This window comes from Chanodichthys erythropterus, chromosome 13, assembly GCF_024489055.1.
Source record: "Chanodichthys erythropterus isolate Z2021 chromosome 13, ASM2448905v1, whole genome shotgun sequence".
Lineage (NCBI taxonomy): Eukaryota > Metazoa > Chordata > Actinopteri > Cypriniformes > Xenocyprididae > Chanodichthys > Chanodichthys erythropterus.
In genome coordinates, this window is record NC_090233.1 from 6,453,068 (window position 1) to 6,467,806 (window position 14,739).

The window sequence follows — 14,739 nt, forward strand, 5'->3', positions numbered from 1 at the left end:
TTGATGTACAAACCCAATTCCAAAAAAGTTGGGACACTGTACAAATTGTGAATGAAAAGGAATGCAATAATTTACAAATCTCATAAACTTATATTTTATTCACAATAGAATATAGATAACATATCAAATGTTGAAAGTGAGACATTTTGAAATGTCATGCCAAATATTGGCTCATTTTGGATTTCATGAGAGCTACACATTCCAAAAAAGTTGGGACAGGTAGCAATAAGAGGCTGGAAAAGGTAAATGTGCATATAAGGAACAGCTGGAGGACCAATTTGCAACTTATTAGGTCAATTGGCAACATGATTGGGTATAAAAAGAGCCTCTCAGAGTGGCAGTGTCTCTCAGAAGTCAAGATGGGCAGAGGATCACCAATTCCCCCAATGCTGTGGTGAAAAATAGTGGAGCAATATCAGAAAGGAGTTTCTCAGAGAAAAATTGCAAAGAGTTATCATCATATATAGTGCATAATATCATCCAAAGATTCAGAGAATCTGGAACAATCTCTGTGCGTAAGGGTCAAGGCCGGAAAACCATACTGGATGCCCGTGATCTTCGGGCCCTTAGACGGCACTGCATCACATACAGGAATGCTACTGTAATGGAAATCACAACATGGGCTCAGGAATACTTCCAGAAAACCTTGTCCGTGAACACAATCCACCGTGCCATTCGCCGTTGCCGACTCTATAGGTCAAAAAGAAGCCATGTCTAAACATGATCCCGAAGCCAGGTGTTTTCTCTGGGCCAAGACTCATTTAAAATGGACTGTGGCAAAGTGAAAAACTGTTCTGTGGTCAGACAACCCAGGACAACCCAAGTTGTTATCAGCGCTCAGTTCAGAAGCCTGCATCTCTGATGGTATGGGGTTGCATGCGTATGTGTGGCATGGGCAGCTTACACATCTGGAAAGGCACCATCAATGCTGAAAGGTATATCCAAGTTCTAGAACAACATATGCTCCCATCCAGATGTTGTCTCTTTCAGGGAAGACCTTGCATTTTCCAACATGACAATGCCAGACCACATACTGCATCAATTACAACATCATGGCTGCATAGAAGAAGGATCCGGGTACTGAAATGGCCAGCCTGCAGTCCAGATCTTTCACCCATAGAAAACATTTGGCGCATCATAAAGAGGAAGATGTGACAAAAAAGACCAAAGACAGTTGAGCAACTAGAAGCCTGTATTAGACAAGAATGGGACAACATTCCTATTCCTAAACTTGAGCAACTTGTCTCCTCAGTCCCCAGACATTTGCAGACTGTTATAAAAAGAAGAGGGGATGCCACACAGTGGTAAACATGGCCTTGTCCCAACTTTTTTGAGATGTGTTGATGCCATGAAATTTAAAATCAACTTATTATTCCCTTAAAATTATATATATATATTTTTTTCAGTTTAAACATTTGATATGTCATCTATGTTGTATTCTGAATAAAAAATTGAAATTTGAAACTTCCACATCATTGCATTCTGTTTTTATTCACAATTTGTACAGTGTCCCAACTTTTTTGGAATTGGGTTTGTATATCTGAGTGAAACAGCTCTCGAACAAGAAAAAAATGTAGGGTGGGACTTTTTGTCCAATTTTGTCCATGGGAAATTGTTTGGATGGTTGGATCATTGTGGCTTGCTATTGCTGTGATCTGATGTTAGTGACAGAATACACAAATACACAAAAGTCATAATTCATGGCCTTTGAGGGCTTCCGTGCTGTCACGTATATGTTTTTAACTCTCTACTCCCTAGGGAAAAGGCATGTCCATTGGCAGTTTTTGCTGTAATCTGCTCTGTTCAATGGAACCCTGCACATGACACGCAGGGAAAAAAATAGAAGGCTAAATCATATGCATGCTTTATTAAGTCGTTCCCTTAATTTATAAATCATGCACACAATTTACTTCTCTGTTCCCTTTGATTTGTTAAATTGTGTGCACGATTTAGCAAATTGAGGGAACTAAATATTATGTTGTGCACACAATTTAGTAAATCGAGGGAACGACTTATTTAAGCATGCGCACAACTTACTTTTTTTCCCTGCATGTCATGTGCGGGGCTCCGTAATGTTCTGTTTCAGTAAGCAAGGCAAAGAACAAAACATTGAAATAGCCTGAATACTGAGTCTGTTAGTTTACTTATAGAAATAAGGATATATAGGCCAGTTAAGGACCATACATGAACATCCTCTCTCACTTTTGCCTATGACCAGCCAAAAAATAACATTCTGCATACACCATTCTGTTTCATCATATTTACACTTAATGGTGAAAAAAAAGGTGTAGTGCCAAATGTATATGCACAGTCCAATGTCACAAAACTTACTGTGAGAAAAGTAGAAAAAATTATCCAGACACAACGAATAAGGCAAGTTCACACTTACAAATAATTAGATAGAGTAAAGGGGTAGGCATATTTGCATATGTGCTGTCCATTGGGAGGGCTCCAAGCTTGGAATTTTGCCTGAGTACTCTCCACATATCCCTTACTGGGATAGAAACCAGCTGAGAGTGAGGATTTGGGGTTGTGGAGGGATGCAGAAAACTGTTGAGGAACATAGGTGAGTAGGCCATGTATATATTCTTTAATTCTGAGTAAGGTTGAGAAATTAGTTTAAAAAGTGCAGATAGATCTTGTGATCTTTGTGTGTGATTAATGAATAAGACATTTTTGTTACCATATATGCAATAGTGACAAAAATATTATAGTAAATTAGTCCAAGTATTATCTTCCAATACCGTAGCTGGTGGAAAAGTGGGCCATTTTTCTCTGACATTGAAATAATTTATTCTAATATTGTCCTACATTATGAACACTATATGTACTCTTCAAGACCTTTTTAAACTCTCTAGAGAAATATCTGTTACGGATGTCCCTTCTGTAAGAAGGAAATGGTGGTTTACACTTCAGAGTAGTCATTGATTTGGTGTCATTGCATTGATCTCACTGCTTCAGCCTAGCCACAAACAAATCCCTACTATAAAAACTTACATTCAGCAATGAACACTTTGTGCAATATCATCAGTTTCAAATCCTAGTAAATCATGTCCTGTCATCTGGAACTGTCAGCATAACTCAGCATTAATTCTCTCAATGTTCTTTTGCTCTTGTCACTATATCTTCAGTTTTTCTCAACACAGATACCATTAACTTGACTTAGTTTACAAATCAGTGCTGACATAATTAATCAGCCTTCCCTTTCTCTGTCCTCTCTATCATTAGATGCAGAAATCACAGTGAGAGCTTGTCTGCCCAAGCACATCTTTCTAAAGCCATTCATTATTTATAGGTAAACTATGACAAGACGACACTTCTTTTACATGGCCAGACTCTCTATCTCTGCCGACAGCTCAATACAGTGTATCTATAGCAATGTCAGGAAACTCTAGAGTGATTGAAGATATATATCTGATCTATCTACCCATAAATCTCAAAGCCTTGAAGTAGCTGCCGCAGTAGCATTCACTGTATGTTGGGCCTAATCCAGGCTCTTCAACAGGGGGTCTATGGTGGTACTACTGGGGGTCCACCAATTATGGTTTGATCTCAAACTATTTTGAAAATAATGAAGGTATGCAATAGAAAGAATATAACATTACACTAACTTTAACCAAATCTAAAGTTAAGAAGCTAAAGTTTTAGTTTCACTGGCATTTCCACATTAAAATGGATTCAGTTAAATTACAATTATATGACTGTGTACACCAAGACCAGCGAAAGAGTAATGTTCCCTAAAAGAGCTATCACAGACGGAAAGTGTCTTTTTAAGGATGTGTGTTTCTGGGCGTGGTCGATATCTCTCATCCTCGGACCGCCACAATCTCTGTCTCAAGTGTTTGGGTCATACCCATGCTGAGAAAGTGTTTGTAAATGGCTCATGTCCTCATTGTGAGAACATGACCATGGCAAAGTTGCGAGTGCGACTCTCTTTTCTAGTTAGAGAAGGAGTCACTTCAGTTGCTCCCATCTTGGTCTTTCTGCTATGCACAAGGCCATGGTGCTAAGCGCTGAGGGTGATATGGGGACAACAATGGGAGCATTTCCACCGGGTCAGTCCCCACAGGTCTCCCATTCCTTATCATGCTCATTGCACCTGGTCGAGTTCCTGAAAAAGTTAGATGGCTTTTTGGAGAGCCTAATTTCTCATTCGGTGCTCCAAATGAGGATGAGGTTTTGATTGCAGCGTTGAGAAAGAAAGCGCCAGTCCATTAGGAGAGGGCCAAGAACCCAAAGAAGGCTTTGTAGCATCCCTGGGACCCAGATATTGCAGGAGCTGCTCTTTCCCAGGAGGTGATATCTAGACCGCTCCTTACACTGCAACAGACCTGAAAAAGCGATACTTTCACGTTCTACTGCAACACAGACTGTTTCCTCGGCTTGCTTTTGAGGGTCAGGCATATCAGTACAACACCTTCCCTTTCAAGCTGTCCCTGTCACCTTGTGTATTCATGAAAGTCGCTGAGGCCACCTTTGCCACGGTAAGGGAAGTGGGCATTCGTATCCTAAATTATCTCAACAACTGGCTAATTCTAGCTTACTCGAGATTTATTTTGTGTGCACAGGGACCTGGTGCTCAGACATCTCAGCCTATCGGGGCTTCAAGTCACCTGGGAATAGAGAAAGCTCTCTCTAGTGAAGAGCATCTGGGATGGAGTTGGACACTATAACAGGGTGTCACACGAACAAGCTTGCCCAGTCGGTGCTGAATGGCCTGAAGTCATTCAGGGGAAAAACAGCGGTCCCACTGAAACAATTTCAGAGGTTCATGGATCATATGCCATCCTTGGCGGTGGTTATGCCACTAGGGTCAATGCATATGAGACTGCTTCAGCACTTGCTTCAGATACGAATCAAGAGATGGGGATGCTGCTGTGGGACAAATCGCATGGCTATCATGCTGATCTGCACATTCAGCCCTTGGACAAACCTTACAGAACAAGTGTCCAGGTGTGTTGTTGTCACAGCAGATGCACCCAAGATAGGCTGGGGTTATGTATGTTACGGGCACACAGCGTTGGGCTCCTGGACAGGACCTCGACTGTGTTGGCATATAAACTGTTTTGAGATGCTAGCAATATTGCTGGCCCTGCGGATGTTTTGGCCATTGATCCAGTGCAAGCATTTTTTGGTCCAGATGAAAACCACATTGATAGCAGCATATATATAAACTAAAATGTCTCAACTTACCCACCATCTGCTTCTTTGGAGTCAACAGCAACTGTTGTCACTGCAGGCCGCTCACATCCCAAATCAATTGTGCAGTAGACACACTGTAGAGGTGGCTCCAGATCCACATCTGGCACAGATGCACTGGCACACAGCTGGCCCTGGGACCTACGCAAATATGTGTTTCCCCCCAGTGAGCCTGATTGCACAGAGGATTTCAAACAGAGGATTTCCCACTGGATTGTGAATACCATTGCCTTGGCATAACAGGCCCAGGGCTTGCCGTGCCACCTAGGAGTGTGAGCACAATCCACTAGGAGTGTTGCATACTCCTGTGCTCTAGTGGACCCTAGACTTGCTTTTTCCTTCCAGCACACTGCAGCAGCTGAATTCAGCAGAGGAATTCGCTGCCAAGCCCAGTATTTGTGAAGTATGCCCTTTCAGGTCAGCCCATGTACTTGGATTAGGTGCTCTATATGTAGTGATTCCCTGTTGGGAATCCCATATGATGTATTTTCCAAAGTATGGTTTCCCTGATGGTAAACCTGAGTCTTCCCCTGCCACCAGTTACTGTGTTTTTAGAGCTCCTCTCTTTTCAGGTAAGGCCTACCAAAGATATTTCTTTCCATGTGTGGTACTTCCTGGTTGGTAAGTCCATTTAATGTATTCTCCACATGTTAACCTCCACGGTGTGGCAGGCTGCTATCCGCGGCTCTTCAACGACTTGTCAACTGGAGCCAGGCTTGGGAAGCCATTCCTGATGTGTTAAATTGGGTTATAATAATCAAAAGGGGTTCCAGTTCACTCACAGACCCCCCCGCTTCAGGGACGTCTCACACATCCGTTTTGGACTTCAACGCTCAAATTCAATAATTTCTGTTGGCCCAAAATTTTGAGCATTTCAAATAGATGTATAATCAAATTGGCTCTCTTAACACTCAGAGGTCGGCTGGTTGTGCTGGTGATACCACCTTGCTTATTTCTTATCAGTATGAAAGAGACTCAAAATACTCCATCAATTTTGCACACAAAATTAAGAGTTATACACCATTTTAATCTGTGAAATATCTTCTTTTATTTGTGTACACTCAGAGTAAAAACAAAATGTTGTGCTTTTTGCAAAATAAAGAAAACTAACATGATGTGGGATCTTTCGTCTTCCTCTGAACGAAGTCCAATCTGATAGTTCTCAGAAAATGAACTGTAACTTAGTGAATACTAATGGCACAAAAATGAGACTTATGTCTAAAGAAACGTTGAAATGTCAGGTTTTAAATTGTGTAAGTCAAATCGAAAACATAAATTTTCTGTTTATGTAATCTGAATAAAAGTGACACATGTCAGACGTTCGTGAGTCAGCTCATTATCCACTAAAGAGGCCATGCCCACGGATTAAGCGCTATTTCAGACGCAAATTCTCAGGCAATACATGTATACATCGTCGCAATTGTGTATTTATTATCTTCAAAAGTGTTTATCTGCATGTTATAGACATGGTTATAGCGATCTCTGGATGCCTCTGTTAGTTCCTGGAATGTCACATGTTACGCCTGTTCTTCACTGAGTCATTTGTGGACTAAATGTGCACAAAGCGCCATTCGGCTACAAGTATGAATTGAAAACACAGTATCCAGCACTCATAGTGATGATAATAAATATATTGAATAAATGTTACTCCTCTGTATAGAAAATTGACATAAACATATGAGAATCCATCAATATTTCTCCAAATGTGCATGCTTTTAAGCTAAAAACGCTGATGGATGTTGTTTTGTCAAAGTTAACGACTCCCTTTTCATATTCATAACTCCTGACACATAGGCTATTAACAAATTATGGTCATTATAAGAGTAAAACAGAGGTCAGAATGTGAAGCTTGAGTCTTTGATCTTTTTAATGATATATAGTTTGTCAACTGCACATTAACAAAGTATATTAAAATAGAACACCATTATTTGGTTAGAAACTTAAGTATAATAGTAAACTATAATAGTAATGCGTCCAATCTTTTGACTGGTATTATAATTTAAACTATAATAAGCCTATACAAAATTTTCTTCACATGTGCAATAATACATGCATGCATGAGACCACAAAAATCATGTTTTTTGGTCAAGAGTAGACATTATATTTACGTTAATACAGCTGATATGATCCTGTTATCAGAGTGTTTTTTCACATAGCCTACTTGACTGAAAGGGCTCATTATGCAGGTCATTATGTGGGTCTTTGTCTTCTCAGGTGTGAATCACAGCATTATTCCTCCACACATACTGTGTTTCTTGACAAAAAGTGTCTTACAAAATTTAAATCAATATATTGTTTTATATGAACGAGTAGGCAGGATAATTTTTACATAATTTTGAAGCAAAAATTCTAGTCTACAACCTCCAATACCCAGTAGTCTTGTGAACACATATATAATATTAGTTTTGTGGCCTTATTTCAGTGACTAAAGTTTTTTGTTTTTTCAATAACCACGCATAAACGCTATTCCTTCAAAAATACAAATACATACAATGTACATACATGTTGCTCACATATTATGGTAGCCAAGTTTGTGCTGAATACAGTGTAATGACACTTTTTCTATTAATATGTTTATGAACAACTCAAAAACGCACAAATGTCAGGGCATGTCAAAACTTCTCCAGGGCCCCAAAAATCCTCAGACCCCAGAGGGTTAAAGTCCTCCTGTAGTCAATCATTTTATCCTTTAAAACTCATCTTTGATCACTAAAATGACATATTTAAATGATTAAAAACAATTGTCATGCCTTAAAATAGCTTGAATGTAACTCTAAACCCTTTCCTCATTTATTATATGTTGATCTATGAATATACTAATTAGCCCTGCCTCCACTCACTTGCACAAGCTTAGAGATCCACTCGGTCAACTTACTGAGGTAAACGCTGCACAATAGCTTTTTACAACGTCGGACACATAACTGTAATTAATATAATTAGCCTTTTTCTTGACTACATTATCAAACAGCTAATAATGTGTTGGTAATTTTACATAAACCATGTTCCCATTCACCATCTCAAAGTCAATCAGTTGCCTTCTAAAAAATGTCCTTAGAAACTATTTGAACAACTCAGAATGTCAGTGGAGAAAGGCATACAGTCTTCCTTTGAGACTTTGCATGGTCAATTAATGATGCTAAAGCCCGCCGACACATTGACGTGATTGGTTACAAGGTAGTTTGTGACGTCACAAATACCAGCTATTTCAAACTGCATTTTTGAAACTGTCTTTTGATCACTGTAGTTTTAAAGAGAAAATACTCAGCAATGGAGCTGACTTGGTTTGTCTTAAAGCATATTAAATACACCACATAGACATATAAACAACATCAAAGACTTGATTTTCACCACAGGGGGACAGGGAGACAACTGAGTCAACAACTATGAACTTGTAGACAAATGTAGAACGTCAGTCCTTGATTTGAGTTTTCCAATATAAACTGCTCTTTGTGTGTGTGTGTGTGTGTGTGTGTGTGTGTGTGTGTGTGTGTGTGTGTGTGTGTGTGTGTGTGGGTATGTGTGTGTAAGTAAATTAAGCTTTCTTTCACTGTCCAAGAATGGTGGATAACCATTCATACTTCTGGTTGTGAGCTACCTTAGGGCTTCATTGTAACGATATTTACAGAATACATTGCATAAACCCTTCTAATCAAGCTAAGCTTACTAATTCACCGTAAGCAATACGGTGGCCACATTTTTTTCAGGAAGGGTAAAAGAGCAGCTGAGCTGACCCAGCAAAGTGCAGCCAAAGGCCAGTTTCACAGACTGATGCGGAGTGAGATGGACATTGGTAAGCAACATGGCAATGATGCCAAGTGGGTCTCTCCTTTTCTCTTGACCTGCTGTACATGAAAAGCCAATTGTGCAGAGCCGCAGAATTTCAAAGTTACCACTGAATGAAAATGTCAGCATGCTTTCATTTTAACCATGATTATGCTTCCCATGTATCTTTAATAATGCTGTGCTACCACTAAGGTTTTTGCACATCTGAGGTTAGAGTGAAACTTGATATGGATGATATTACAAGGCCGCATGCACATTTATGTGGAGAGTTTGTAAGGTTTGATGGTAACTGGTTTATTATTATTCATTGTGGGAAATTATTTTTTATGGATTCAACATTTTAGCTCATTAAAAACTGTTTGTATGGTCATTTCTAATGCCTGATGGGCTTGTTTCATTGATATCTCAATAATACTGAATGGTCTCATGGACCATCTGTGCTACAAAAATGCATACATTCCCTACATTCTCTGCACTATTATCATTTTTTTCTGGTTAATGGTGAGAGCAAAGAGGAGTTCAACAGAGAATGCCTGCTGCACTTTAGCAGTGGGATTGTAGGCTTTTGAGATAATACTGCCCGAAGCACAAACTGAATCTGTATATCCAACAGTTACAAACAAGAGGTTTCTCAGTCACTCAGTCTCTGCCAACCAGGGTTATTATAGTTAAAGGGTTAGTTCACCCAAAAATGAAATTTCTGTCATTTATTACTCACCCTCATGCCGTTCCACACCCGCAAGACCTTCTTTAATCTTCGGAACACAAATTAAGATATTTTTGTTGAAATCCGATGGCTCCGTGAGGCCTGCATAGGGAGCAATATATTTCCTCCCTCAAGATCCATAAAGGTACTAAAACATATTTAAATCAGTTCATGTGAGTACAGTGGTTCAATATTAATATTATAAAGTGACTTATATAGTGATGGCCGATTTAAAAAAACTGCTTCAGGAAGCTTCGGAGTGTTATGAATCAGTGTGTCGAATCAGCGGTTCAGAGCGCCAAAGTCAGGTGATTTCAGCAGTTTGATGGTTTGACACGCGATCCGAATCATGATTCAACACAGAAAAATCATAACACTCCGAAACTTCCTGAAGCAGTGTTTTGAAATTGGCCATCACTCGTTATTTTGTTATTTTTGGCGCATAATATTAATATTGAACCACTGTACTCACATGAACTGATTTAAATGTGATTTTAGTACATTAATGGATCTTGAGAGAGGAAATGTCATTGCTAGCTACGGAGGCCTTACTGAGCCATCGGATTTCAACAAAAATATCTTAATTTATGTTCCGAAGATTAACAAAGGTTTTACGAGTGTGGAATGGCATGAGGGTGAGTAATAAATGACATTTTTTTTTCATTTTGGGGTGAACTAACCTTTTAACTATAACTATAACTAAAACTAAAGCCTTTTTTTGGTTAGCTAAACTAAATGTCAATTGGGATAAAAATTACAAAGCACACAACAAAAATAAAATAAAATAAAAAAAATAAATAAAATTGAAAAATATAACAAAAATATTAATAAAAAAACTATAATAGTATCTATCTCTGCCATTGCTGCCAACCAGGTTCAAGCAAAAGCAAATGGGGTGCTCGAACAACAACATAATGACAAAAGCTTAGTTAATTTTTTGTAATTCTATGTCACTGGAAGTCAAAGTGTTTCTCGTAATAATCTATGAGTGGAGGTTAATATACCATTATCAAATGACCTTCACCTATATCAAATAACCTGCATCAGTGATCTATCAGAGGAGGCCAAGATATTTCAGCTGCTAGTTTGGCTAGCAAGATTAGCGTATTTAGACTTACAATGTGCACAAGAGTCAAGACAACCCTTTGTATGTCAGGAGTAATTGTAAGCAGTTGGTTACCATGCACATCCTTGAGCTTCATGCTTGAAACCAAGGCAGAGACTGTAACTTTGTTAGTCACTGAGGAAAACTGAATGATTTTGCATATATTCAAATGTGTGTTAGACCAACAATATTATAAGTTGTTTTTGCAACTTGCCTAACAGAGAGACATCTGGATAAGCATGTTCATATTGAACAATGCTGCTGATTTGTTAATGGTTGTAAGTTCACAGCATGCACTTTGGCATTAATAAACTGTGTATTTTATTATTACCACTGTTAGTGAGGTTTACTTGTTAGGTGTTGAATAGGGATGCAGAATACTGGCACCATATCAGTTATCGATATTGGTTTTAGGCTGATATTAGAAATGTAATTGTGGATGCTCATTTGCCCTATTTTTTATCATTTAGATGACCGTTTCAATAGGATTATAATATCTTCCATTTATCGTTTATCAGCCATAATATGAAACAAGAAATTATCTGCTGAATTTTAATATCAGATGTATGCATGTCTTTTCATACAAAACCTTAATGTTGTAAGATGTCAAGCAAGAAACTAAGACTCAAAGATCTTATGTTGCCTTTTTAACCTCTGTCTTTTATGTATCTCCATCACAAGTTCACGATAGCACCTGTATGCTTCTTTTTGTAGTCTTAAACAGAATGTAACACCTAAAGATGTAAGGATAAAGAGTGAAATGACCCTACTTCATGTATAACTCATTTAGTCCTCTGGTTTCTGTGAAACCATTGTGGGGCTACAAATTATAGTCTGAGGGGCGATATGTTTCGAGGACGAAGGACGGATCAATCGGCTATCTGGGAGCTGGAAATCACACAGCCAACACAAAAGCTGTGAGGTGCCATGTGTGTTATATACTGAAAGCTGTAAGGTGCCAGCTCAATGCAGCCCCTGGGATATGTCCAGAAGGTGTTAAGCGATTATCCAATTAAATGAATTGAACAGTGCATATTTAAACAACAGCCTCGTATCCTTATAGTGTTTAAAAGTCAATGTTGAGGCTCATTTTTTTTGCATACAGTCTGAGGTTATTTTCAAAATCTAGCAATCTGAAATGTGGCTCCATATGACACAATTAATGTTTCTTACCTCAAGATACACCACCCAGGGCATAACTAATGTGGCCACGAGAAGATCTGCCACCGCCAGGCTGACAATGAGGTAATTAGTGGTGGTCTGTAGCGCTTTCTCTCGGGAGACTGCCATACACACCAACACATTGCCGAAGACAATGACAAAGATGAGGAGAGTCAGGAGCATGGCATAGTAGTTATACTGATGCTTGGCCTCACAGCTTGTGCCGTTGAGGGTCCCGGTCCCGTTGTCATAATAAGTGTCATTGTAGGGATACTCCGTGAGGAAATCCATGAGCTGTGGCCAGGAAAGATGCCTGAAACTGAGAGACATAATTCACTGTCAGTGAAGCCACTAACACAGAATGAAACCAAACAGCAGTACGTCAACACAAAGGAAAATGTTATTGATCAGAGGTTGCTCTATCATATCTCGTTAGAGTTTTTGTTTATGTTTTATTTTAAGCAGAAGTATAATTTCTATGTTATGTTCTTCACCAAATTAAACAAAAATGAAGATTGTTTTCAAACAGCTTTTCTGAACACTACTCAAGTCTTCCATTGGTTGGAAAACACATAGTCCAACTCAACCCATTGGTTGAACCAGTTTTGCTGTCTTGAGCTAGTCAGTGGTTTTTATACTTTTTGGGAAAAAGAAGAACTGGCCAAAGGAAAACCCCCAACTGAGCCTGGTTTCTCCCAAGTTTTTTTCTCTATTTCCGTCACCTGATGGATTTTGGGTTCATTGCCACTGTCACATTTGGCTTGCTTAGTTATGGTTTAAAAGATATTTAAAATTCAGTAGTGTTATAGATTTGATTGCACTGGCACTATTGGATGAGAACACAACTTGAACGTTAATAATATGACTGTTTTCTACAGAGCTGCTTTATAGCTAATTCAGCTTTGTTTCATAATAACATTCATAATAACAAATTTTGCAACATCGGCTACGTTACTGAACTACATTGCATCAACGTTGAACTGAATTGAACTCAACACAGTTATTGAACTGAACTGAATCAACACTGAACTAAAAAGCTGAATAATGACACTATTGTCTTCTGGAGAGCAGCTTTACAACAAAATTTGAATGAATTTGAATCAGAATTTTGTCTCATATTTGATTTTTTTCATTATTGATCATTTTCATTTTTTACTGTAAAGCACATTTGAAACTGTTGTATAAAGCGCTATAGAAATAAAGGTGACTTGACTTAATAATCAACGTACAAATAGTTTACTAATAAAATTTTATGCACATTAAGTAATGGAGATATGAGCAAGTATTTATTAAATGGAGAAAATATACAGTAGAAGTATATGGCTCTAATGTTTATAGCACAGATTTGGTCTTGGAAGAATTTAATGAGAAAGGTTTGAGTTTATATAAACATCTCAAATTTTAATCGCAGCCTGTGGTACCTGAGATGTAGACTAGAGTCTTTTTCTGAGGAAAAATATCTGAGAAGCGAAAGTTTCTTTCCGAAAGTTGCTTTCCATTTAATCTCACTGCTGTCTAGGAGAAATAATTGAGATCTCATTAATACAGTTATAAAAGTGTCAAAACACTGAGGAAAAGAAAATTAATTAGAATGTGGGTGACACTGAGCATTGTAAATGAACAATCAGCACAATCACAGCATTCAGCTAACACTCTCTCAATCACACCCATCTTCATTTGCAATGTATAATATTTGTTAAACACACATTAAGGATATATCTTCCATCCTTCCACCAATTTCTCCTCTAAGCACCATAACATTGGACAGATGCTGAAACAAGATTGATTTTTCTGTGTGAATAGTGGCATAATAGCTGTCTTGTATTGATTTGAAATTTAAACAGCAAGATCTATTCCTGCTCCAAAATAAACATCTCAAACCAACCAGAAATAGCAGTGAGACTGAGCATACAAGCTTACAGACAATATATATATATATATATATATATATATATATATATATATATATATATATATATATATATATATATATATATATATATATATATATATATATATATATATATATATATATATATATATATATATATATATATATATATAGTATATATACGTCCAGGACTATTTGTCATAAGGGTTGAGGTAAATTGAGGTAACTCTCAGTAACTGTCTGAGTCAGAAATCCAGTTTCCAGTTTCAAAAAATATGTTTCTTGAATTAGAGCATTTTCTGTCAATTCTGTTACATACAGTAACAACACAATAAAACATTATTATAAATTAACTTAACTGAAATAAATTAACTTAAATTAACTGAACTGAAAAAAGGTGTTATTTTCTGATTGTAAGTTAATAAAATTCCTTTATAACTAATTTATTTTGGCCAAAACAATGTTGTATATCTTTATTGTCCACCGAGATGGAAAATTTTCTTTGGCTCACCAGCACATAAAATAACTGTACAAATACTAGTGTTAAAAAGAACAAAGCAAAAAACAGACAAATTCACATTTCATAAAAGATTACAATTCATGTCGCTGTCATTTAATTTAACAAACACAAACACAGCATTTGGAATAAATGATCACTTGAACACAGTTGTTCCCAGGCGCAAGTGCCGTGAAGCAAAGCAGTAGCCATAATGATGCGAAATTCATGACGATATACGGGGTAAGATAACGTTACCAGCAAGCATAATTCACGGCAGATGGCAATAACAGTTTAAAAACAAACCTTAAAACTCCAACAAACAAACAAAACAAGCAAACAGGACACACGCGGTGAGCACAGGGTCAGCAGCTGAGCCGTGCCCCCCGAAAGAACAA

At 37.8% G+C, this 14,739-nt stretch overlaps 1 protein-coding gene across 2 annotated transcripts in view; it reads right to left on the bottom strand.

Annotated features, from left to right (window-relative positions):
- The window catches only part of drd2b (dopamine receptor D2b), a 41,353-nt gene extending 29,108 nt beyond the window's left edge, over positions 1-12,245 (bottom strand). For both annotated transcript variants that reach the window (XM_067406661.1, XM_067406660.1), the window contains exon 1: positions 11,967-12,245. In XM_067406661.1, coding sequence (XP_067262762.1) covers positions 11,967-12,245 — 279 coding nt within the window. The remainder of the gene's footprint in view (positions 1-11,966) is intronic.
- Positions 12,246-14,739: the final 2,494 nt, after the last annotated feature.